The sequence below is a fragment of the Lytechinus pictus genome, chromosome 18 (assembly GCF_037042905.1).
Source record: "Lytechinus pictus isolate F3 Inbred chromosome 18, Lp3.0, whole genome shotgun sequence".
Taxonomy (NCBI): domain Eukaryota; kingdom Metazoa; phylum Echinodermata; class Echinoidea; order Temnopleuroida; family Toxopneustidae; genus Lytechinus; species Lytechinus pictus.
In genome coordinates, this window is record NC_087262.1 from 21,837,189 (window position 1) to 21,865,132 (window position 27,944).

General features: G+C 35.6%; 1 protein-coding gene across 1 annotated transcript; it reads left to right on the forward strand.

Moving 5' to 3' along the window:
* The first annotated feature begins 412 nt into the window (after positions 1–412).
* Positions 413–27,944, forward strand: LOC129281311 (E3 ubiquitin-protein ligase MIB2-like). Its single transcript, XM_064112795.1, has 17 exons — positions 413–647; positions 2,330–2,504; positions 3,169–3,275; positions 3,784–3,954; positions 4,218–4,327; positions 5,920–6,030; positions 7,799–7,901; positions 11,906–12,067; positions 12,683–12,786; positions 13,687–13,838; positions 16,194–16,350; positions 16,817–16,971; positions 21,645–21,771; positions 23,010–23,231; positions 23,744–23,925; positions 26,191–26,453; positions 26,921–27,944. Exons 1-17 carry the CDS (start codon positions 413–415, stop codon positions 27,124–27,126), a joined length of 2,742 nt encoding a protein of 913 aa, XP_063968865.1. The 3' UTR covers positions 27,127–27,944.

Sequence of the window (27,944 nt, forward strand, 5' to 3'; positions counted from 1 at the left end):
AAATTCATAACGTCACTGTATATTTGTTTCGATTGGGTTAACTTTAGAGAATATTAAGTGATGTATATTTAATTTTTTCGAGGAAAATTTAATGCGACATCTTTTGCTGAGGCACAAATACTGATAAAAAGGCGAAGATGGATATTTTGAGTACCTGAAAAAAAAAAGAGTTGAAGTGGGAAGACCGGGCGTGAGATTCTGCATATTTGGAATTTAAATGAAATAAATGTAGCACAATTTAGAATATTTGAGTATTTATACAATTAAAACTTCAGATCGCTGCTTATATAAGGACCCTGGGAGTGGATAGCGTGCTTATAACTAGAGTATATATGTGTAATAAAAGAAATAAAATATGGAGAGGACATATCCTCTGTAAATATGCAAATTTTTATTTGTTTTTAGCGGGTCAATGGGAACTCCTCCACAACCAGGTTTCTGTGTCATCCGGGGACCAGACTGGGTTTATAAAAACCAAGATGGCGGAAAGGGACATGCAGGAACTATTCTTTCACTCCAGGCTCAATGTCAACCAAACTTTCCGAAGTTGTCTGTGCTGGTCCAATGGGACAATGGTAATAAGGGTCTTTTCCGGGTTGGTTACGATCAGGCCTTCGATCTCAGGATTATTGACACAGCTAATAAAGGTAATTATATCCCGGAAATATAATTATCTCAAGTAACCTAACGACACATAAAAATGGGGAATGCGTTTGGATACGGTAAACTATTATTTTTAAAATATTTTTCCAGGAGGATATTTTAATTTTTAAACTTAATGATCAGTTATGTGTGTGTATAAGCTAGTATCGGGAATATATTAAAGAAAATTTTATCAAAAATTTAATTTAAAAATGTTTAACAACACCATGCAATGATTTGACGAAAACACTGCCTCTGTGAGGAGACCGCCAGTTGATATCCCAAGCCAAGGCAACTGCTTCTGTTTAAATGGTAACACAAATTTTATATGTAATTGGAGGGAACACCTGGGTAGAGCGAGGGGAAATTAAAAAACTTTTTTTTCGGAACATGACAAAGGTGGCAATTTGTGGTTAAGGATGTTTAGGATACTATTATTATTATTATTTATTCGGCATAATCAAACACATAAACAACATATACAAACAATCTGAATAGGAGAGTAACATGGATGCCGGGAAAGGAAAAATATTAACTAAATAACTATAACCCGAAGGTCTTCCTTTCCAATCCATGTGACTTTACGAAGATAACATACATGTAATCAAAAATAGTAAAATACAACTATATAGTTGTTGAAGATGACAACAAATTAAATTAGAATCAAATAAAGAATAAAAAAGAAGAAGTGTCAACCTGGGTAGAAGTTGAGCTCACAAGAAAAAAAAAGTAAATGTTAGCACGTGCCCAGATTGACACAATCTGAATGAAGAGGGCGCTGTGCAATAAATGATTTAGCATGCATGTATACAAAATGATTGGCATATACATTAAGTTTGATTAGACCCTATACATGTAGGCTGAGAAGCCAACATTATGATTGAGACAAGAGATTACTCCCCCCCCCCGCAATATATGACCAAAAGCAAGTTTTACAAATTCATTGATGTATACTGAGAATAATTATGATCAATGTAAGGAATTTGGAACAATTACTTAAAAAAGAAAACACACACGTCAGAGTCTCATGTACACTGTACAACATAAAGCTTACAAAAATCTGGAAAGCTGTCAGAGCTTAAATTTAAATTAGTTGAAGAATAAAATGAGTTTACATTTAACCGGTTGATAATAAATGTTGTTTTAATTTATTAAGCCAGGTGTGAAAGGACAGTAGTACAATATCTACCTTTAAAGTAGAAGGTAGTGAATCCCACACACGAGGAAATGTATGAATAGCAGAACCATGCAATCTTTGGGTGCGATCTTTTAGATGTTTGAATTGAATCACTTCAAAATATCTGAGATTAACATGGATATTATATTCAACAGCTTCAACATAATTCCGTCTAGAATTGAGGGTGCACCACTTCAAGTTTTGAAGACGTATGGGATACTCCATTTCCTGTTTTCTCTGCTTGAGAATAATGCGCGTTGCTCGCCTTTGTATTTTTTCAATTTTATCAATATGTCCCTTACTATGTAAAAACCAGGCTGGTTGCCCATATTCAATGAGTGGGAGAACAAGGCTCTTGTACAAACACATTAAAGTGTCACTGGATAGATGTTTTGCTATACTGATAATGAAGCCTAACATACGGTTTGCCCTTGATACTACATAATCAACATGATACAAAAGGACAAGTTTAAATAATATTCTTTTCCATCATCGTGTTTTCCTTTTTAGTTTGCCATCCTAAGATCTGGTGTGATGGGTGTAATGTTGATGAAATCAGAGGGATACGATGGAGATGCACTGAATGCTATGCCATTGACCTCTGTACAACCTGCTACATGAATGATGAACATGATCTTAGTCATGTCTTCATGAGAGTGCTTTCCTCAGACAAAACATCAATGGGGTATGTTACACAACCAATCAAGAACTATGTTGTGTTTGATTGCTACTTCCAATGGACTTAATCATGGATATTCGAGGGGGAAATGGTCACTGGATCTGGCAATAGCGCCTTGATTTGTTGTTTTTTGGTTTGAATATAATGTAGTTTATGACTTTGACATCCAATGGGGTACCCATTTAACGAATTGGAATGACGTCTTGTCAATTAAGTACGATAAAGGCCATGGTGAAATCTAAACAAACGACCCTCTGATTACAAATTTCAGAAGTTCAGAACCACAACACCATGACACTTCCAAATGCGTTTTTTTTTCCAAGCAGAGTTTGACCATGAATGATGCATTCTCCGTGAGTCTATGGTTCGTTCATATAGGGAATATATTGTTAAAAGTTGACACCTCAATGTTCCCTACCCAATAATATACTTTATAATAATATTTCTCATGACGATTTGGAGAAACCTTTCAATCCAAACAATTCCTAGGATTTATTTGAGCTGTATTTTTTTGTTACCTTCTACCTAATCAGAGGCGCAGATGAAACGAATATCAATCGCAAGGTCTAGGGATATTTTTTTTTTTTATATTTGTCTTGATATAAAGAATTGGGATGGAGTTAAACTGACGCATAAAAGCAAAATGTGGTTGTTTTTATAATTGATGTAGTCCTAAGATGTTACCGAGATCATCTTCTCCTCGAATAGCTCTCAGAGGGATATTTCCAGGGGCAAAGGTTGTCAGACATCCCCAGTGGCTCAAGAGACAAGGATCAGGTTTGTTCTAAGTGTATACTTGTCCTCGATGAACTAGGAAAATATTTCATTCCTATATGGAAAAGAATGTGAAGGTTTGTCTAGTTGTTTTGCTGTTTCATCAAGAAGAGTGTTTCGTGAAAGCCAATATCTATATAATGTGTTCGGGAAAAGAAACAAAAATAACTAAGTATATATATATATATGTATATATATATGGGGATTTGGAAACAACATAAACTTAAGCAGAAATTTACCTGATATCAATTTTAGTTGCAAAGAGCATTTTGAACATTCCATGATGTTCATTTCCCTAAAGATTATTTTTTTCTGCTTTGCCAAAGTTTCGTTCGGAGTTTACAGATGAAAAAATCTGACAGCATTGTATTTTAAACAGAGGGTTCTGACTTTATACCTTATGAAATTACATTATTCGTTAATTGTAGAAAGATGGCATTTGTATGAACAAGGAATAATCAAGAAAATCTTTAGGTATGAGTAAAATGCAGCATGTTCTGTCTTATTATAGGTAAGGTGCTCGGGACAGTGGTTAAACGTGAGCAGACATCTGAGGAAAGAGTCAATGTCCAAATAGCGGTTGCGTTTTCATCTTCACCAGATTGGATAGACATCACTAAGATCTTCTGCACACTGCCAGGCTCTGGCGGCCAGGTTTATGACGGACATCTACCGAATCTTGGTAAGAATGATGATATTGTGAATTAATAGGGTTGTTTAGAGCAGCGGTGTGGCAATTCCATGACTCCAGATCGAATTACTCTTGGTAAGGCATTCCATATTAGCATTTCTCTCGACAGAGAGGAAAGCCTTTCCGCAATCTTTGCTATTTCCCATATCGGTATATGAAACATCAATTGCAGTGTATAGTAGTGTACTGAGTTAGAAAGAGTGAGCTGATCTACAACAAATGATTTTTTTTTCTTTTCTCTTTGTTTATTTTAGGAGATCTGGAGGCTGTGAATGAAGGAGACAACGTTCTGGTAACCGCGACCCCTGCAGAATTGGAGACACTTCACAAACGCAGAGCCCTGTGGAAGCCTGAGATCGCCAGCGTGAGTTAAAGAAATTACTCCATCCTTAATTGTAATTTACGTGGTGATGGTACAATCCCGATTTTTATTATTATCCAGTCTCGGATGCTCCGACTCCTATGTCATTTCAGTTTAGCTATGAACATAGGCCAAACATCCATCCTTTACATTCTGATTATTTGATGTAAATAAATTCATCCCACCGCTGCCACCGATTTATCAAATTCCCTGTCTAGACCATTTATTTTCGTTTTATCCTCGGCGGAAAAGAAAATTGTAGATGCAGATATGCTCAAGGTATATCGTCAGCAGTGACGGATCTACGGGGAGGGTTAGGGGGTTTAAGCCCCCCTTGGGTTGCGAAGTAAAAAATATAAAGACCTACATTTTGGAGCCAACCCCCTATTTGTGCTTTTCAAATTTCTTGGTCCAATCCCCTCTTGGAAAAAGCTAGATCCGCGCCTGGTTACGTAACACCGATAGGCTCAATATTGAGCATCCAAAATAATAAATAATTTACAAACAAAATTGGAATATATAATTCATATTCTGGCTGGTTTTTTTAAATGAATAAAAAAAAAAGATTAATCTAAGTACAAGCAAGCCTTATGAAGTTGAAAAGAAATACATTATATTTGTAATGCATGTTACAACGAATATATAATGATGGTTTAATCTTAAAATGCATGTACACGACCAAACAAAACAGAAAGAAGGAAATTGATAAATAACATGGACAACCAGCTGGCACCCTCTAACATGTTCAGCATTCCAGGTTCAACAGCAATATACATCAGCATATATGTATACTTTACAAACAGAAGAGAAGATAATAGTCCTACGTACGAGTTAGTCTTAGGCTAGAGATAAAACAAGACTGCTCAAGCACAAGGAATGTCCAGCACTGTTTAGGAATGAATGACAGTTACAAAATAAGACAAATAGAACTCATTAGGACCCAGGGAAATCTTTAATGGAAAAATAATCCAATCAATCTTCAACTTGTGTAGATTTATTGTCCACCTTTTACTTTTTCGTGTAGGGTTTGTTTGGTTTTGTTTTTATTTGTTCCCCTTTATTGTTTGATCTTGATTTTTTTTCTTTGGTTTTTCTTTTGTATTTATTGTGGGCAAATAAGTTTCTTATTCCTTACTATTTCAATTATATTTTGTCTAATTCCTTAAGGATAGGTTATCTAGACAAACTCTAATTTGGGTTTTTTATAGTTTCCCTATTTCGTCTGTTGTTTAAAATGTTTACTTTTTGTTTACATATATATTTTATGTGGAAGACTTTCGTCATACATTTACATGAATCTGGTTTGCATTTGCTCAATTATGCATTTTTATGAACTTTTATATTGTGATTTTTAATTGGAAATAAATGAATTGAACTTGGGCTTGGGCAAAAATTTTAGTGTTATCTCTAGTGTTATCACTTAGTGTGGACATCTCGCAAACGGCATTATCATGGTTACAATTTTTGTACCAAAATATGATTGATTGTTTTTTCCCCTAAATCAGAGAAATTACCTTGACTTCGTAAAACTTTGAACTTAATTGCAAAAATTGTAAGGTCACATTCAAAACGTTACTTTGTCTATCCTGCAACAGACATATCGAAAGAAGGGCTTTGTGAACAGAATAACCCATACTGGCGACTTCACCGTGACTTTCCATGACATCCAAGAAACGTTCACCATGAATTCTGCAGCTCTAAGAAAGGTAATTAGCACAAATTACAGGAAGAAGATCACCCTGATAACGATTAATGGATTTTAATAAAAGCCTCCCCCCCAAAAAAAAACAATAATAAAATAAAAATGAAAAATATTATGATAGTTTTAAAGAAATCATTAAAGAATACGAGTTATTTTTAACTTCTAATTTCTGATGTCATTATGAAAGCACCAGCTCTCATGTGTGATGTATTACAAATTCTACGAATCCCCTCATATTTTATTGTACAGTGCGTCCCAGAAAAACGAAACCGAGATTAAGCGATGATTTATCATAACTTAATCACAAATACAATAAACAAATGACCTACCAATGTGAAGCTTAGAATCTCCTCTTTCATCTGATATTACTTAGATTATTCCCAATTCACGCATGAGTGAGCAAAAACAATTTGAAGAAAGGATACCAAAAAAACTCATTTGGCGGGGGGTATCTGAATTTCAAAAAGAAAGTCACATGCCTAAAACGTTCAATATCTGCTCTTTTATTTGATACCTTAATTACAAAAAATGGTCAAGAATTAAAAAAGTTATGTTCCCTCGAAACGATGCTTGTATTTTCATAATTTCATTAAATAAACGTGTTTTCACTGGTTTCCCATAGAAGCTATCGCATGGTTAACAAAATACTTAATGCATGGCTGATCGTCAACAAAACGGAGTGTCAAGTGTGTTTGAACGCTAGCCTGTAGAACCTCTTAATTTTATGAAATTATTGAAATTCAAGCCTTATTTGAAATAACCAGAACTTTGTTATTTCTTGACCATTTGAGGTATCATGTTAAAGAGCAGATATTGAACTTTTTAAAAAATGTGGTTTTCTTTTTGAAACCCAGATACAGCCCGCCAAATGACTTTTTTGTATCCCTCTTCAAATTGTTTTTGCTCACTCATGCGGAAAATGAGAAATAATCTAAATAATTTCAGATGGAAGAAGAGATTCTAAGCTTTACAATGGTAGGTCATTTGTCTATTGTATTTGTGATTAAGCTATGATAAATCATCGATAAATCTCGGTTTTGTTTTTTGTGGGACGCACTGTATAATGTCTGAAAAAAAATTATCATAAAGCGTGAATACACGACATGTTCGATGATGATATGCTAAACTAATTATATCGTATATATTCTTTGCCCAGACATCAGTCGAAATTTACCACTCGCTTTATCGACGATTTGTTGCTTATTTCATCCTGTAATTCAGTAAGCTTTAATCATTGAACATTTGGTTCCATTTGGCAACTGATCGAAACTTACGATCAATATAAATCAAGTGTAAGTCCAAAATTCAAACGTAAGTCCTATGATTAATATAAACGCAAATTTGTAGTTGATTAGCATTCAGTTGCCAATCCACTTTCTTTCAAAACCCCATCAAGGGATTGCAATTGGACGTAAGTTTCTTGCGATGCCACAGAAGACTGTCCTTAGCTCTGGAGCGACGAGTCCAACATCATCATCAACATCATCATTGACATCATCACCAACATCATCATGAATGATAAAATGAATCCAATGACCGGGGTAATAATATGCTGTAACGCGCTTTGAGCCATTCTGGGAAAAGCGCTTTATAAAAAATTGCTATTATTGTTATTATTATCATCATCACCATCATCATCGTTATCTTTATCACCATAACCACCACCATCATCAACACCATTACCATCACCACCATCATCATCATCATCATCACCATAATAGTTCGTATTGGTCTTAATCCACATTCTACCTTGACTTACATGTTGATTTAAGGTTCATCGACTTTGTCTTGGTCAGCTTGTCCGAGTAAATGATGATATGGAGATGGTCAAGAGATTACAGTCTGGGCATGGTGGATGGACTTCAGCTATGAAAAAGATAACCTTATATCAAAATAGGTGTAGAGGGGCTGCCAACACCCCTTTCCTGGTGGTGAACATACGTATTCTATTTTTTTCTAATATCTGTCACAGACTGTAGTTGCTTTTTAACGAATTTTCGCTCACAGGGCTTTGTCAGTTATTGGCAAATAAGTTGACGAAATCCCGATGGAGGATTGGGCCGCGTGAAATGATCTATTTGCGACATGTTGCGATCTCATTTTTTTTTTTTTTTTGCTTGTAATTTTTTTTCGCGCCAATTCGCACCCAAAGCCCGACTGTGGATTGCGCCTGCAATGGTTAAAAATTGTCCACGTATTCATCTATTTTTTTTAAGGGATAGTCCAGGCTGGAGATATTTATATCTCAATAAATAGAGTAAAATTCACAGAGCAAAATGCTGAAAATTTGATCAAAATCGGATAACAAATAACAGTTATTGAATTTTAAAGATTTGCATTATTCCGGTGAAACATTTCTACGCATGTCTTTATGAATATTCATTAGGTGGGCTGATGATGTCATATTCCCACTTGTTCTTTTGTATTTTATTATATGAAATTAGGTTTATTAAAAAAAAAAATTACCAAGAACTAAAACAATTGGATTGACAACTGATTAAGTGCATTAGTTATTAATTGCCGCAACTTATTTCATCATAATGGAGGTCATTTACACATGTATGAAAAATGAAACATTTATGATTTCATGTAATAACATACGAAAGAGGAAAGTGGAGATGTGACATCGGCTGCCCACCTAATGAATATTCATGACGATATGCATATAACTGTTGCTATTTGTTATCCGATTTTGCTCTGCAAATTTTACTATATTTATTTCGATATAAATATTTTGGGCCCGAACAACCCCCTTAAGCTTTAAGCATTATATATATATAATACATTATACATGTATATATATATATATATATATATATATATACTGTATATATATATAATACCTGACGGTCAATCGGATCGGGGTCGCCCGAGCCACTAACCCGTCTCTGTGGTCTAGTGGTTAAGGCACCGGCGTTCAAAGCTGGGGGCCCGGGTTCGATTTCCGGCAGATACATTTTTTCGGCATCACCAATTTTTCCAAAAGGGCAGATAGCTATGGGGAACCTATATACATATATATATATATGTGTGTGTGTGTGTGTGTGTGTGTGTGTGTGTGAGAGAGAGGGTGTGTGTGCGCGGGTGTGTGTGTATGTATGTATGTATATATGTATATATATGCTCCCAGTCAATCAGTCAGCTTATCGGAATCACCATTCTACAGAGACTGCCCTGGTGAAAGTTTTCAATGATCTTCTCCTGGCTGTTGATAGGGGCGAGGAGGCAGTGCTCGTTCTGCTTGATTACACCGCTGCATTCGACACCATAGACCACGAACTGTTACTGTATCGCCTGCAAAATGACTTTGGTATAACTGGGACTGTCCTTGATTGGCTCCGTTCTTACCTCCACAATCGAAGTCAACAAGTTACCATCAACGGCACCCTATCGGCGAGATTCCCCTTGGTCTGCGGCGTTCCGCAGGGTTCAGTGGTTGGCCCGCTCCTCTTCATCTTGTACACAAGTCCTCTGTCAAGATTCATTGACTCTCACCGGGACATTCGACATGCCATGTATGCCGATGATACACAAATTTACATCACTTTGAAACCCACTGGTAAACATGAAGCTGCACAGAAGCTCAATAGTTGCTTAGAGGACATCAAAGCCTGGTCACATGATAACAAACTCTGTCTTAACGAAAGCAAGTCTGAAATGATCCACATCTCCTCCAAATTTAGAAACACAGAGTCCTTCCCAATGCTCTCAACCACAAGTAGCACTAGCGATAGTATTTTGATGTGTAATGAGTTGGTAAGGGATCTTGGGGTGACAATTGACAAGAATCTCACATTTCAACAGCATGTTAAGAATATTTGTAAGTCTGCCTCTTTTGGTATTTTTAAGATTGGAAAAATGAGGAGGCTACTCGACCAACCCACAACTGCTAAACTTACCCATGCTTTTGTATCTTCCCACATTGATTACTGCAATTCTGCTCTTTCTGGTATCCCACTGTCACATTTACGCCCACTTCAAAGAATTCAAAATAGTGCTGCAAGGCTTGTTACTCTTTCAAGAAAATCTGAACATGTTACACCTATTCTGAAATCACTTCATTGGCTTCCAATACGCCAACGCATCATTTTCAAAGTTCTTCTCATGACGTATAAAATAATCAATGGCCTAGCTCCTGAATACCTCTCTAATCTCATTTCTCTCCGCTCTTCTAGCTCACTCAGACCACTTCGTTCTTCAACAACCTTGCAGCTTACTTTAGGACCACGTACAAATACCAGTTATGGGGATCGAGCCTTTTCTGTTTTCGCTCCAATCCAGTGGAATAAATTACCATCTTACATCCATAATGCCAACTCCCTTGATCAATTTAAGACCTTGCTAAAGACCCACCTTTTTAATGTATAGGTATCAGTTGTGGGTTGGTCTATATTGAGGTGCACATCTTAGTTGCATTTGTTTGTTTAAAATTTTGCTTTGAATATATCAAGGTTTTTTTTTTTTTTTTTTTTTTTTTTTTTTTTTTTTTTTTTTCCCGGTAATTTAGTTGATAGGCAGAAAACTGAGCGCTTAGAAACACCTGTATTAAGCGCCCTACAAATGTTATAATTATTATTATTATTATTATATAAATATGCGTGTGGGGTGCGTGAGAGTGTGTGTGTGTTGTTGAAGAATTGGAAAACAGAACGAATTGGTAAATCAAAGATGACCAAACCATCACTTTTCCATACTTCCTCTTCTTTTATTTCATTTTGAACTTTTCCATTCTTTGAAATTTTGAAAGAATGTAAGGACAGTCGCCCCGGTCTCCTTGCAATCACGCGCCTGATATAACCTTTTCAAAGAATATACCTCATTTTCAGACAGACCTACCTGTTTTGAGAATTTTTTTTTTAATTTGACCAACTAAGGAAATGAATAGAAATCACTAATGTGTACAATATACGTCAAGCATCATCGTTAGAACTGTTTAAGTCCCTCGAGCCTTAAAACCCACCTATTTTGATAAGTTTGACTATCCCATCTGTTGCTTCCATTTTGTTTTGCTTGAAATTAAACCCCATCAGTTATTTTGCATTGTTACTCATACTACTGTTTGTTTAGAGTTTTGAAGTCGGATTATGCTCTTAATTATTAGGATTATTTGAATTTACTCACATAATTAATCGACCCGTTGTATTTAAGTTGTATTTTTACCCATTATCTCTATATTTGTATGTATTATTAATTTTCGTATAATGATGTTTTCACTTTCAGTTTAGTTGTTGTTCCTAATGTGAGACATCTTGTATATATTCTTCTTTCTTTCTTTCTTAGTGCTTTGAAACAACCGTATAAAGCGCTTTATAAATTTTGTATATTTTTATCATTATTATTACAGGGTTCTACATAATTACCTAAATAAATCGACGGAACATCAGACCTACACAAAAGCATCATCTAAAATTATTTTTGTCATAAAAAAACAACTAAAATAATTTCAAGCATAATTTGATTTTTCGTGTAATATTATTTCTGATGAAATTGCAATTCAAGTTTTAAATTTCAGGCAAATTTACCAGATTTTAAAAAGATTATTTTCTTCAAAATATAATCTTTAGTATATTTGTTGACAAACAGTTGTTTTATCCGATTTCATGATGCATATGATATGCCTTTGAACAAAACTGCGTAAATTGTTTATTTTACAAAGTAAAAAAATAGCACGTTGTTGAGCCTGTCACTCTAACAACAAGTTGTTTAAACCTTTTTGTAATTGTATAAACTTTTTGACAACTTATTAAAAAAGTTTAAACAGTTGTTTAAAAGTTTAAACAATAGTTGTTTGAGTGACGGGCTTAAACAACGTGCTTTAAATTTTAAAAGCTTTTTTGCAGTGTATGGTCTTGGGAACAAAATAATCCTTTCTTTGTTTTAGGCTCTTGGTGCTGTTGGGAGAGTGATAGAGATTGACGGTTCCGATATTCGGGTTAAACTGATGGAAAACAAAAAGTTCATTTTCAGTTCTGCTAACCTGACACCAGAACGGATTCGTGTTCCTAAACCGAAAGACCACAACTTCGAAGAAATGTTTCGCGGTAAGTTTGATATGATTTGATTTGAATTTATTTTTCTACTCTTGTTTTCATTTACAGTTCATAGTTATACATACTTGATAATCAAAGAATAATATAATTATAATTCATAGCTGTTCATAATAATACATACATTATAAGCAAAGTATAACAGGATTACAATACAAAGTTGAAAAAGTAAACATGTCTAGAAAAAATATTCAATGACTAATTAAAATCAGTTGGAATAGACTTTGAATCCCATTGTCATGGCAGTTACCACACTGGTAAAGTTGAATGTAACGGGACGTTCACCCCCGTCCTTTCCTCAGAATCGAATGGATTATTGAAAAAAAAAAATTTTAATACAGAGTAAATGATAATATGCTGCATAACTGTATTTTCCCGATTTCAGCAGCAATACTTCTTTGCTATTATTTTATGTCCATTCTGCGTAAATTATTGAACTTTGCATAAACGAACAGACATGATCGATAGATGACTATAACAAAATATAAGAGAATAATAGTATAACTTGTAATTAGTAGATAATAGAAGCAGTAACAAGTTAATGAATACAATCAGTATCATAATCATTGCTGTTATTTCATAATTAAGTTTAAAATTTCTTTGTACAAGCTCAAAATCGGATCATGATGGATCCAGCATTGAAGTTGATTAAAGCTTTAAATTTTGGTGATATCAGCGAAGCGGAGCGCATACTGGCTCGACATCCGGAATGGGTAAGTTTATACTCCTTTCCCTACATTGGTTATGATATATTTCTTCGTGGATATAAAATGTTCTTCATTACTGCGTGTTTATTCAGTCATTCATTGCTACCTAATATTAGTTACATCTGGAAAAACCGAGGTCCAACCGAGGCGTACTGTATCTCGATTGGGTACCTCTGCCATTTTTACCTTTGCCATTTTTACCTCTGCCGTTATTACCTCTGCCATTTTTATACCGACCCAAACCTTTTGCCTCATTTCAGTACTGTATTGTAAATTCAAAGAATAAATGAAAAAAAAAAAAGATAATTATTTGATACTACAGTGTATTAATGCAGACGAGGTTCCCAAAGAAGTTCCACTTTTTTCATTGGAATGGAGGGGGGGGGGGGGGCAGCCGAATGGGTGACACGCAACCCCGTAGTTACGTCACTGCTATACATTTGTTTTAATTATCATATTTACGTAATGTGATAATCTCTTTCAGATTCTTGCAGTGATGACTTTACATTTTGGTTTGAATGATTATTTAATCAGCTATCTTTTTATTCAACACTTTGGTAGTATGATGTTATTTGGGGGAAAGGAATATATGGTGGTTTTATCACATCATTGGAATATTTTGTTTTACAAGAACTTAATAGTTTATTCCATTATCTGGTGATTATTAATGTAAGAAAATTATTTTTCTTTGTAATGGCAGTTTTATTTTCTTAATTAGATCGAGCAATGCAATAATAAGTACTTTTTCTCAATGAAACGGAATTGAATTTAATTAAAATGAAATCAATACCCTGGGAAACAGTGTATATTTTGTAACAAAATGAATCAGAAAGAAAGAAGAAATGTTTTACAACTAACTGATTATCATTTCATAAACATTATTCTTTTCCTGTTGTTTATATTCAGATTAATCACGAGCTCATTCCTGGCGCTTCACCATTAGGATTCTTTGCAGGCGAAGGGGATGTAAACGCAGTGAAGTTCCTCATTGAGAGAGGAGCATTGATAGAGTTCAGTGACTTGAAAGGACATACCTCACTTTTCCATGCTACAATCGAGTAAGATATTTTATCTTTATCTCTCTTTCAATATATTTTCGGTAGCAGTGGCGTACCGTGGGTCACGGCATTGGGGGGGGGGGCACCAGCAGCAATTTTGAGTAACTTAGTGAGCGTGCGAAGCGCGCTCAGTTGCGAGGTATACTGACCTAAGTAATAGTGAAATTTCAAGGACAGTGCCATTAAACGGATATGTATCTCACTGATCACATAATGTGAGCGCGAAGAGCGAGCTGAATTTTTTTGATATTCAGAACTAAAAAGGGACATTATACGGACTATATTTTAGGAATCCATGAAGAGTATACATGTCTCACCATAGAATGCGAGTGCCAAGGGTATGCTGATTTTGTTAGAATTACATCTAAACACATGAATCACTTTTTGTAGTCATTGTATTATCATACGCATCTCACTAATCAAATATTGAGAGCGCGAAGCGCGAGCTGGAAATTTACTTAATTCAGATCAGAAAAAGTTACATTTTAAGGACTGATTTTAGGAATTCATGAAGAGCAGACATATCTCAGCAATCCACTAATGCGTACGTAAGCACGGACTGGAAGTGTTTTATATTAAGACCTTAAAATGGGGCAACCACTTTAACTAGTCATGAAAAAGAAGCATATGTAACTACATAAAACAATAATAATTAGAAATGCGAGGAAATATATTTAGTGTATATTGACTTGAAAACGGGAGGTTTTAGTACAACAGGATTATATATCTCGTTAAACAGACAATGCGAGCGCCAGGATCAATGAAGACATATAGGCCCTGAACAAATTATGTTGAACAAATATAGTTATGATTTTTTAAAGTAATATAACATAACATAATTATAATATAATATTATAATAAACAATAATTTCTTCTTTCCCAATACGTTTCCTTTTTTTTTTTTTTTTTTTTTTTTTGGGGGGGGGGGGGCCAGCCGATTGGGGGGCCGTGCCCCCCGTACCCCCCAGTAGTTACGCCACTGTTCGGTAGTCATCTACCTTCTTCGGGGAAGATTCGTGAATTGTGAATTACAATTCACGAATCTTCCCCGAAGAAGATAGATGACTACCGAAAATTTGGAAAGTTTATACAGTTGGCATTGCAAACTTGCATTACTCGTGAATATTATCATTTGTTTCGCATTTCAGTTGAGGCCAAAAGTTTACATGCACCCATGGAATTCAGTGAAATTTGTTCGCTTGCCAAACATCGTAAAACTTATATTTTCAGAAATATGAATAATACCATGACGAATTTGGTATCAAATGAAAGAACGTATTAAGCTCTTTCACATGATTTTAATGCCGTTGAGATTAAAGTATATTTCAGGTGGAATTTTCTTTGAAGAAAAAAAGTAATATTCGTGGCAAATGTATTCTAGCGTTATTATATTTTTAAACATCGTTTCATGGAAATATATAAATGTCAAATTTATTATTTATATTACATTTTCTATTATGACATGTCACCACCGAACTAAAAGGTGTAATCTGGAATGTGTTTGTTGAGAAGAAATTAGCACAAATATGAAATGCTACTGTCAAGTTTTTATTTCTAATTTGTTTAAAATATGAAGATTTTTTGGGAAAAAATGACACCTAAATATTTTTCAGTGTGATGAAGGGGCATGACATACTCATCTGTTTGATATCAAATTCGTCATAATAGCACAAGTATTTTAAAAGATACAGTAAATTTATTTTTGGCAAGTGTATTTTTTTGGAATTTCCTGGGTGTATGTAAACTTCTGGACTCAACTGTAAATATATTTATCTATTCATTTATATGTGTATATATATAATATTGAGAATAATGGTAAGCGTAGCTATTATTTCATATTCCCATTATTTACTACTATTTACAGATTTCAACAAAGTTGCCTTGGCTGTTGAATGTGTGATTTATTATCATCCCTTTCAAGCTGAACACAAAATGCACATTACACATCAATAATTCAAAAAGTTCGGTTTTTACCAATCAGATATACCTGACCTTTCGGGAATTAGGATACCCTTAGTTTTCCCTAATGGTAGGGTTACGTGATAGACCAACCAGACGCGAGTACCTGGATGATAGCACAAGCCAAATATAATGTTTTGTGGGGCCTACATTACAGCTGTCAAGTTTGACTCAACTAAACTAAAAAGAGTGACAATGATCTTGTTTTATTTCAAGGTGCTTGGAGTCTTGAAGTAGTTTAAGGTTCTTGTAGGAAAGAGTATTCACAGAAGGTCAAATGCCAATCGTCACATGTGTCATATAAAATATTATAGATTGTAAATAATCACACTATTAGTTTAACTTTAAGAACTTGATCAGAATGATTTTCTTTCTCACTTTTTTACCAAATTAAAGTAACAAATTTGAAATAGTAGAGTACCTCCTACAACAAGGAGCTGATGTCCATGCTGTTGACTGGCAAGGGATAACATGTCTCTCTGTGGCGTGTGCTAAGGGGTTCTTTCAATGTGCACACTTTCTATTGATGTATGGTGCAGACGTCAACCAGAAGGTGTGGAAATCGTGTCAACTTGAATATCCAATTCGTTATCAGTAAATAATTATATCTATACATTCAAACAAAATAAAATATTGTTATCAATAGAATTTGTCATGTGACTGTTATAAATTCTAAATATATTTATATAGGTCAATGGTATTTGTTTAAAGTAGTTAATTTTTTATGAGTAAATGTGTTAGTTAGCACTTTTTATGAAACTGGAAAAATTATGTTTCTGTCTTTCTAATAGTATTGCCTTGGTGTTTATGGCTAAACCTACATCACATTATGGTTAAAGCAATAGGTCCTACTATCATGATCATAATACAGTGTGATATTGGATTTGATCACTATGACGAATAAAGAAGACAATTTTTAACCAAAGAAGGGATTGAAACTCTGCAGGTAACATCACAGATGAAAAATGAATGTCTATTCCCCATTTTGCCATTTGTCTTACGATTCATCTTTGCAAAAGGGCGAGCAAAATCTTACACCTGCACTCTTGACAATTCAAAGTGGATCAAGAACCATCGTAGACCTCATAATGGATAGGAAGGATGCTGATCTGAAAGCGGTTTCAAAGGATCTAGTATCAGTCATGCATGGTGCAGCAGCTGACGACAATACTCAGTAGGTAGAATCAAGGACACTTGCTAAAGATGTTTATATGGATGGGGCTTGAGAGGGCTCTGCACCCAGCCCCCCCCCCCCCGAAAAAGGGAGAAATTGTTCCATATGATTCCAGTTCCATCAATACTTTTCGTTCCCTCAGGTCGGATAAAACGAGCATATTAGAATGCTCACTTTGACAGCGACAAGCACATTGTGACCCCAACTTTGACACATAACTTTACTATATGATTTCATCTTCATGTTGTCTGTTCGCAGTTGATTTCAAATGTGTTTTAAAATAGTAATTTTAGAATTATCAGATTGTAAGATTTGTTCGCATTGTATCTTAATCAAGACTTTTCCTACACACTAAGAAATCTCGGTGCAAATGGGGTGTACGATACGTGCGTACACCCCTCAATACCATCGAGGTTCAAGTTAGCTCGTATGCGAGAGTACGTGTCTGTTGTACACCCATGTATTCTTTGCGTCCTGCCCATTAGTCTCGTTGATAGAAGTATGGTATAGATACAGTTGATTTGTGATCGAAGATTACCCGAAATAACAATGCACTTACGCCACACTTTACCGAAGTGAAATAATTTTTAAAATATTTAATATTTATGTGATGATAATTGTTTCATAAACACATTTGATTACGTATACTTTTGGAGAAACAGTAAATATAGCTACTTGAATTACAACTATCAGCATAAGTGAAAAAAAGAAAAGTATCGGATCATACCGCTAAAGACCTCATCAGGTCTCAGCGCTTCTCGCTGGTATAGCGGGAAGAATCTCGACTGCAGATAAAACGAGATTAGTTCGAATCCCACCTAAAGTAACTAAAAATCGATACAGAAAGTGAATGGAACGGAAATCTAGACAATCTTTTTGTTATTTTAGGTGGGGGTACATTATGCACCCTAAGGGGTAGACGTGTACACCTTCTAAGGTGCAGATGGCCCAGGGGTGCACACTGTACACCCCTATTCGGGGTGTACGTGTACACCGCCAGGGGTACTCGTATAAGGACAAGCCTGTGCACCCCTAGCAGTGGCGTAGCTAGGATTTTTTTCCTGGGGGGGGGGGGCACAGGGGGGTCCTTGCTTTTTCAGGGGGGGGGGGGCACCATTTTTTCCGTTGTGTGTGTATGTGTCACAAGGACGGATCCGACTTTCACCAATAGGGGACGGGGCCCGAAAATGTCTTCACCTATATTTCCACCGATCAGACACTTCTTAGTTTTATTCTTGTAAAACAACATAACCATGAAATAATCTCATAAGCCTTATAAAAAGTGCGAGCGCGAAGCGCGAGCGATTTTTTTTTTTTAAATTTCATGTATTTTGTCCTGAAAATTTAATATTCTGGGCAATGTTATGTGTGATCCTGAACAAGATTCGTATATAACTAGATGGTTACTGCGAACGCCAAGCGCGAGCAGAAATGTTTATTAACTGTTCTAGCATTATCGAAAAGGGACCTGTTAAGGACTGCTTACTGTTAACAACGAAGACGGTATATATTTCAATAATGCAAGCGCGAGCAATTTTTTTTTGACATTCCGACCTAAAAAATGGTCATTCTAAGCACTTTTTGTATTAATAAATGGGATAGGTACGTAACCAAACAATTGATGCGAGCGCAAAGCGCGAGAGGAAGAAAATTGAGATTTTAGACCTTAAAGCGGGACACTCTATTCATATTTTATAAATCATAAATAGGATATAGTTTATTGGGTATCATTGATAATGCGATCGTGACGCGTGAGCAGACAATTATTGATATTCTGATGTGAAACTGGATAATTTAAGTACATTTAATATAAAGAACACGCAGGCTATCGCGCATGTTTTAGATTTAGACCTAGAATCTGGGCAGTCTGAATACATTTGTATAATGGAACATTATGGAATACAAGTAGACAATAGGAACTTGGCAAATCAAACAATTTGACCACGCAGCGTGAGCTTAAAAATGTTGATATGTAGACTATAAAAGGGACATTCTACAGCTAGAGCACTTTGTTAATGAAAATAAAATGATGAAAGCTCGATGTCCGAGCAAAATATATTTTGTATATTGACTTCAAAACTTGCTCCATATCAGCCTATTAAACAAGATATGAATCTCATCGAACAGGCAATTCTGGTGCGAAGCGCAAGCAAAAGTTTTATATAGTAACATGAAAGATTGGTTTTTTTTTGCAAGTCTTCCCTTCACATTATTTCATTCACTCGTCTTCCTCCTCTTATTTTCCTCTTCTTCTTTTTTCTTCTGTCTTTCTTCTTCTTTTCCTTTTTTCTTTTCTTCTTTCTCCCTTTTTTTTGTCTCACCTGCATAGCAGAGTGAGACTATAGGCGCCGCTTTTCCGACGGCGACGGCGGCGGCGGCGGCGACGGCGACGGCGGCGGCGACGGCGGCGGCGGCGGCGGCGTCAACACCAAATCTTAACCTGAGGTTAAGTTTTTGAAATGACAGCATAACTTAGAAAGTATATGGACCTAGTTCATGAAACTTGGCCATAAGGTTAATCAAGTATTACTGAACATCCTGCCTGAGTTTCATGTCACATGACCAAGGTCAAAGGTCATTTAGGGTCAATGAACTTAGACCATGTTGGGGGAATCAACATCAAAATCTTAACCTAAGGTTAAGTTTTTGAAATGTCATCATAACTTAGAAAATATATGGACCTAGTTCATGAAACTTATACATAAGATTAATCAAGTATCACTGAACATCCTGCATGAGTTTCACATCACATGACCAAGGTCAAAGGTCATTTAGGGTCAATGAACTTTGGCCGAATTGGGGGTATCTGTTGAATTACCATCATAACTTTGAAAGTTTATGGATCTGATTCATGAAACTTATACATAATAGTAATCAAGTATTACTGAACATCCTGTGCAAGTTTCAGGTCACATGATCAAGGTCAAAGGTCATTTAGGGTCAATGAACTTTGGCCAAATTGGGGTATTTGTTGAATTACAGCCATAAATTTGAAAGTGTGTTGGTCTAGTTCATAAAACTTGGACATAATAGTAATCAAGTATCACTGAACATCCTGTGCGAGTTTCAGGTCACATGATCAAGGTCAAAGGTCATGTAAGGTCAAAGAACTTTGGCCACGTTGGGGGTATTTGTTGAATTGCCATCATATCTCTATAAGTGTATTGGTCTAGTTCATAAAACGTGGAAATAAGAGTAACCAAGTATCACTGAACATCTTGTGCGAGTTATAGTAGTTTTCAAAATCAGCGCTGCTGCTATATTGAATCGCGTGATGCAGGTGAGACGGCCAGAGGCATTCCACTTGTTTTTTTTTTGCTCTGCCAATTTTTTAAGGGGGGCACCTGGGGGGCACACCAAATCTCAGGGGAGGGGGGGGGATGTGCCCCCCAGGCCCCCCCCCCCCCCCCCCCCGTAGCTACGCCACTGACCCCTAGAGGTGTAAAATTGAACCCGAATCTCTTAGTGTGTATGATAAAACTTGGGCTACAGTGTATTCTACTATACTGTACATGTGTATCATTTTCTACCAATAGAACACTAGTAACTGTAATATTCACCTTACATGTGATAATTTTTCCGGGGATTAGCCGTTGCAACCGATCTGGTATTCTTATGATTGATAATAAAACACAGAGCTGAGTGTATTTTGTATTTGATCGTAACATGATAAAAATCTGGGTACATGTTTGCACTTCGTGAATAGATCTAGAAATAGTTTTTTTCCAGGTAAAACAGGTACGCAGCAAGCTGCTCGCTTATTCTTTTGTCTCGCCTGAACGATGTTCGGCAGATACCTAATGTTCAAATTTTAGTTCAACCGGCCGGTGACCGCTCGACAGCTTTGATCCAACGAGTTCATTTTTTTTTATCTAATTCGTTCGACAGCGACCGCTCGATTACGTCGGCGCTCGGTCGGCCACCATCCGGGCACCGAGCGTATTTAGGGCGGTGAGTGAAGAGTGAGCAGGCGATGCTAGAATCTTGAGCGGCGATCGAGAAATGCCCCCAAAACCATTGGTGCCCGGACGGCCGCCGCTCGGTGCCCGGGCGAAATTGGCTAAAAACTCGCCGCCAGGGTTAAGAAATTCTACTTTGGGTCTTTGGTCATCGGCTACTCGTATCGGTCGCTGGTAGAAACAGTTACCAAAATTTCATTTGGGTAAATAATGATCTCGATATCTCATATAGAGCCATATTTTTGCAGTAACTAATTTAGCTTTAGGTGGTAACTATTTCTACCATCATGAAATGCGTATGTATATATTTATAGGGCTTTGAGAAAGTATAGTGGAATTATTTATCCGAGGTTGGTCTGACAATTACTATTCTTCCCGAGGGACGAAGCCACCGCGCTCAACGGAACGCGGATTAATGCCTGCGCCGAAGCATCACGGGACTTGCCCGGGAGAGACAGCTCGCTGACCGGTGCGCCCGAGAGTTTGGCTAAATATCCTGTTTTCTGAAATAATGACGTCAGCAAATTGGTATAGCGAAAAACATATTGAGGTCTGACGTCACGCAACATCATAGTTGAAATATATTTGGTCACATGATGCTATTTGAACCAATCACTATACAGGATTTAATCAATGTAGGATATAATATTCGATATCGATGCCCATATCTGTTCTCATGATCCTAAATCATTCTACTTGTTTTTAATGTTTCAGTGCTATGAATAAAATCTTAAACAAGGTTCCAAGACTGGTAGACGCGCGTGATGACACGGACAAGACTCCTTTATCATCAGCTGCTATCAAGGGTTGCCAAAATGCTGCAGAACTGTTAATAAAAAAGGTATAAGAGTTAAATAGGACAATTATTTAAACTTAAGGATGTTCCACAGTTAAAATGAAATCCATGCCACTTTCACCAAATTTTGTACAGAGCTACTTTAGCACCTATTTATTAATATGCAAAAATTAATTAATCTAGAGAAATACGAAATAAAAATAATTTTGCGTTTTCGAACCCCACGAGATCACAACGTTGAGTGTAAACCTCTATTACTCAGACAAAATCCATCTAAGTTTCACCTAGATCAGAATTATATACTTAAGATAAAGGATCCACTCATATTGCTATTCGTTTGCTCTTTAACGAGTACTAGCACTTTCAATTTTAAACCTAAGGTGTGAAAGGCCACAAAAACTAATCTAAAAAAATGAAATTTATGTAACAAATTCAAGAAGTACAATAAATGCTGCACTTTACTTAAAACCCATGTCATTTTCACAAAATGTTGCATGATTGTAGAAAAAGGTATACTAAAAAGGTTTGATCATTAAAAATTTGGGGTTCATGTGCTTGTTTTCAAAATATCAGCACTTTTGTTGGAGCAAATGTGCTTTTAAAAACACAAAAACGCGTCAAAATGCTTGTATCTTCATAAGGGGAAATTTTACACCACTATCCCATTTAATCAAACTTGAGGTCATGTTCGTCATACATTTCAGCACTGCAGAGTAAAGAATTCTGAAAAGGTAGAGGCGTTTGAAAAAATGGTCCACATATAATTTTCAGCTAACAGCTTCGTAAAACATCAAGTTTTGCTGTTAGAGTGCAGATGCTTGGAAAAATCAGCTGATACCTGTAACTGATTACTCACCTGATAACTTATTGTGACGTTCGTCAACGCGCATGTATTTCTCATTAAAGGTATTAAGTCATTTCAAATACATCGTATGTGATTGGACTTCTTCTGAGATTTCTGAAAGCGAATAAAATAAATTTACTCCAAAACCCGTTTATTAAAAGTCAGGAAACGTCCAAAACACCGTTCAAACTGTATAACAAAAGCAAAATGCCAAGAAAATGATTAAAATATTCAAATGCTGTCCAGAATAACGGGACACGTGCAAGAGATCATATGGGACCGTTTTACAAAGATTTAAGTCTTTAAAATCGCTCTTTTGAATTCTCAAAGAATAATAAAACCTTATACAAATCGAATCGAACAATCCGATTTGACCAAAAAATGTGTTTGCTTTACCTTCTTTAACATAATTTTTATTTTGTGAAATCTCAACTGACAGGGACGCTGCAATGTGAATGTAGTGGATGGAGTATTTGGGATCAATCCTCTCGGAGTTGCAATTGCCCATGGGAATCTCCATTTAGTTGATGTCTTGGTAAAACACGGTACAAACCTCAACCTTCCAAATTTTTGTGGAAATACTACCCTGCAGATTGCTCGGAATGTTATCCGGAACACGCAATCAGGACAAGATATGAAAGAAGAACCGTTTATGGCCGAGGTACATCACATCTACTATAATGTTTGAACTAAACTGATAATAATTAGGTGAGGTAACATGGGATAAAAAAAAAATAGAGCTGAAGTCATGCAAGGGGTAAAAACAAATTTTCATTCTTGCAGCTGAAAACTTGGATAAGGAGAAATTATATGATATCTCCACGATAATATCATATACGCTTAGTATATTTTGATCGTTCTTTCGTCCATTTTGATTTAATTTGAGCATGTTGGTTATATATTAATCCTTTATAAATTAATTGTACATGAAATGAACATTCGATGCAGTGCCTACTTTTTGATTTATTTTTCTAAAAAAAATCTTATTGTCTATAATATCTATGGGGGCAAACTTTTTCTGGCAGGCAAAAAAAAAATTAATGCTCACAAGCCCTCCACCCTAAAAAAATTATAACAAGGGGAGGGAGCACTGTGCCCCTAAATGCCATTGCTAGTACCCCATATATACGACCAATAATTTTGTTGATGCTTAGTCAAATGTATTGGTTTCAGATGAAGAAGAAATGGGGGCACCTTGGAATCAAAACAAACTCAGATGCTCTTCTTGCCTTTCTTGTTTCTCATGGTGGTGATCTGAACGCAACCAACAGCGCTGGAATCACTATGAAAATCCAGCTTGACTTGGAACAAGATCCAATCCTGCAACCTCTACTCGATATACAAGCTCAAAGAGGGTATCTACACATATTGTTTTCCTATATATGATTGAACATACCATAGGATAAAACTGTATAATTTAAAGTATTGATTTGATTAATGATTACAGAGGGAGCATGATAATCACGTATTTTCACTTTACAGAAAGAGGCATGTTCCGTGATTCATAAATTCATATTTAATTTTTGGATATTAAGAAGTTATTTGAGGTACATCATTGTCATTATTTCTTACTTATGTATTCTTAGATTTAAAAATCATATTATCAAGATACTTTGAAATATATTCGTCATCATATGAATGAATGTATAATAACAACACAGCTTATAAAGACCATATCATTAGCTATACAGGTTACATATACGTCAGTATATGAATGAATAATAATTTCACAGCGTTTAAATACCTTATCAAAAGCAAACTCGACAAACAAGCTACGAAATATAAAAGTTTCATGCATTTCATCGCTTACCAGAAGAATATTTACTTCAATTCGAATTCAGTTTGTTTTATTTCATTTTCAACAGAACAAAGTAAAGTGATCGAAGATAATTACAATGACATTTGCAAATGAAACTTATACGAACAATATAAATTGAAGTATGTACTATACATGATATTTTTCCATAAGTAAAACAAACAAAGTATTATGCGTATAAGCAAACTATCAGAAACATTATAAAGATTTACTTAAGAAATATTAAACTTGTAAGGATTTGAAATTAGGTTTATCGTGCTAGGATCTTACCAGCCTGAATTATATGACGTCATATTATTATGAACGGAGGTGTGATTATATGCCTTTATGATTAAAACATTTTAATTGATTGTTTTCCTTGACTACAAATACGAATAATTTGAATAGAATAAAATACCTGAAGAAAAAAAATTCCTATATATAATATACATGGACCTTGCTTTTCATTATTCCTATTTGGCTATTGCTGCGCCAAATATACGGCAAACAAAATGTTGACAAAAGGTATTGTCTACCCTGAGCCTGTATAGAGCAGGAAATACTTCTACACTTATTTTTATGTGTAGATTGGTTTTAAAACTTTGAGTTAATAACTTAACAAAGAGATGGTCGGACTTTTCTAAGTAAAAGCGGTTAAAATTGCGACTTTGTTCGTTTGAGACTAAATCATTCAGCCTGATTGCAAACTCAATAGATCCCATTTTAGGCTCGCGAATTTGTGTCTTTAGAGCAACGAACTAAGCAGTGCAAATGCATTACAGTATTTAAATATGGTTGTGTTTTCTTCCAATATGCACTCTAAATTCCAAGGATTGAAAATAAATCCAGATCGGCTGTCAATATTGACCAGCCAAATTTGAATTTATTTCAAATCTTAAGGATTAACTTTTAAATATCAAAAGATTTAAATTCAATATTGAGTTAATAACTTAACAAAGAGATGGTCGGACTTTTCTAAGTAAAAGCGGTTAAAATTGCGACTTTGTTCGTTTGAGACTAAATCATTCAGCCTGATTGCAAACTCAATAGATCCCATTTTAGGCTCGCGAATTTGTGTCTTTAGAGCAACGAACTAAGCAGTGCAAATGCATTACAGTATTTAAATTTGGTTGTGTTTTCTTCCAATATGCACTCTAAATTCCAAGGATTGAAAATAAATCCAGATCGGCTGTCAATATTGACCAGCCAAATTTGAATTTATTTCAAATCTTAAGGATTAACTTTTAAATATCAAAAGATTTAAATTCAATATTTAAATCAACAAGGTTTCAAATTAAATCTAATATTCGGCTGGTCCCTATGCACAGCCGATCTGGATTCATTTCATAAATCCTTAAAATTTAGAGTGTAGTATTTAAAGGATTTCAAGAAAAGTTATATCATAGTTGAAAGCCATTGGTCAATATGCTAGCAAAATAATCGAAGTGTATAGCTAGGAATATAATTTACATTGCGGAAATCATATATTGTTGTAGTTATCCTTCTTATAGGCCTTAAAAAATCTTGATTTTGAAGTTCCAATCTCTGAACATAATTATAATCATATTCCAATTTCACACATCAAATTCACGCAATCCCGTTTCCCCAACTCTTGCATGTAGCATATATAAATAATGTATACTGTTGAGACAGCGAATTAGCTGGCGTCGTCCAACTAACTCACCCTGTTCTCGTACGATTTTGTTTGGTCAGCAAATCGTGCGCTGCTAGTGATCTAAAACTTCTATTCCTTTCTTCTTTAGATATGAACATACCGCTCTACGATCTTTGTTGATCTTTGTTTGCAATCTCATTACGCATGCAGGAAAGACATTGCAAGACAGCAGACAGCAGCTAACCACCCTCTTCGTAACCTGACTAAGAAAAACAAAGACATCGGAAGTGATGCCAACCCTGTGTCATCTCTTTTGAAGGAGAGTGCTGCAGCTAGACCAGCCGTAAAGAAATCCAGTTCTGGAACAATGGGAGCCTCGGTGAAGTTGACAGGGGATTCGGCGCGCCCTGGGACGGGAAGAGTCCCGGAAAAGAAGGTGGCAGCGGTTTCTAGCAGTCAGCAGAATTCCACAGGTGGTGATTCAGATATAGCTTAAAACAGGAAGAACCATGCTACCATGGTGATATAGATGTAAAATATTCCCTGGACTCTGTTTCATGTGCATGATCTATAATAGACTGAAAATCCCCCAAGATTGTTATCAGCAAATCAAATTAATGACTCGATTTTAGGAGCATATAACAATAGCTTATAACTCGTCATTGAAAGCTTCATGGAACAGGACACCTGTCTCAATATCAAGCCGAAATCCATTGTTTTTTCAATGAGTTATCTTCATTCAAAAGTTAAATCCAAAATATCATCTTGTATTGAATTTGTAAAGCAGAGTAAATGGGATGTATGACAACAAAATGCGCTGTTCTAATTAACAGGACGTAGTAAAAGGCATTTATATTAGAATTTATTTCATATTCGAATGTCTTTCAGACTTTCATGCATAATATTATGACTCCATTATCTCATTCTGCTATCTTTACAGGCGAGTTACACCACCTAAAAACTGAACTTCAACGTAAAGACAAAGAGCTTGAAATCCTTAGGTCACGTGTTCAAACACTGGAACACCTGGTCAAGAAGAAGATCTACTTTGCTTGCGGTCATGACGTCATCAAGAGCATTGCTGATTTGATCCCGGAATGCCCCAATTGTAGCGAGCCTATTTCCTCAGTCGTAGACCTGAAATAATAAGGACGATAATGATGACGGGGTTGACAATGTCGATTGTGATGGCGATGATGATTATGATGATTGTCTGGAGCTATTAGCGTAGTGTGAACACTCTCAATTGCAGGGATTTGAATTAAATCCAAGTGGACTGTATTTACAATCGAATTCTGGATTTAGATTTAAACCTGAAAAAAATAATGAATCTTAAAAGCTATGAATTCAAATCCTTTGAGATTTAAAAATCAATCTTTCGGATTAAAACTTTAAGACTAAAACGTCCACTTGGATTTATTTTAAATCCATGCAAATTATGGTGAAATAATTCGCGTTTAGATGGGAGTGCTTCCTTTTGAATAGACTCAGGGGGCAAGATATGGGTGCGGCGGGGGAAGGGGCGACCACCTTAATTCCCCTCCTCCGATGTTACAAGAATGAAAAATAACAGGAATAAAAGGAGGGAAGGCGAAAAGAATAATTTTAGAATAGAGGTTTTGTTACTTAATAATCCTCAAAATTGAAAAGAAAATCACGTTAAAGCGCGGCAAAAGCTTTGGAAAACCGTCAATATGAATTATAATTGAGTATCATCTAATATACCTATCTTAAAGAAGTGTAGTATCCAATTAATCTCTTTTAAACTGCTAATCAGATCTTAGATGTCTAGCGCCTTCCCACCGCGATGTTTTTTTATTTTCTTTAAAAAAAGGCTTTTTAAACAATTTTATCTTATACAAATTTAATAATTGGATATCGGAATTCTACGAACAAAAACACAGTATTCGACAATTTTCAGCTCACCTAATTCTCTAAAATATTTTTATATAAAAAAGATTAAA

Excerpts from the sequence above, each read along its gene's own strand:
- LOC129281311 (XM_064112795.1), top strand. The coding sequence starts at position 413 with ATGGGAACTCCTCCACAACCAGGTTTCTGTGTCATCCGGGGACCAGAC. Across the intron at positions 3,955-4,217 it reads CGGACATCTACCGAATCTTG|GAGATCTGGAGGCTGTGAAT; the intron begins GTAAGAATGATG and ends TGTTTATTTTAG. Across the intron at positions 6,031-7,798 it reads ATTCTGCAGCTCTAAGAAAG|GTTCATCGACTTTGTCTTGG; the intron begins GTAATTAGCACA and ends TGTTGATTTAAG.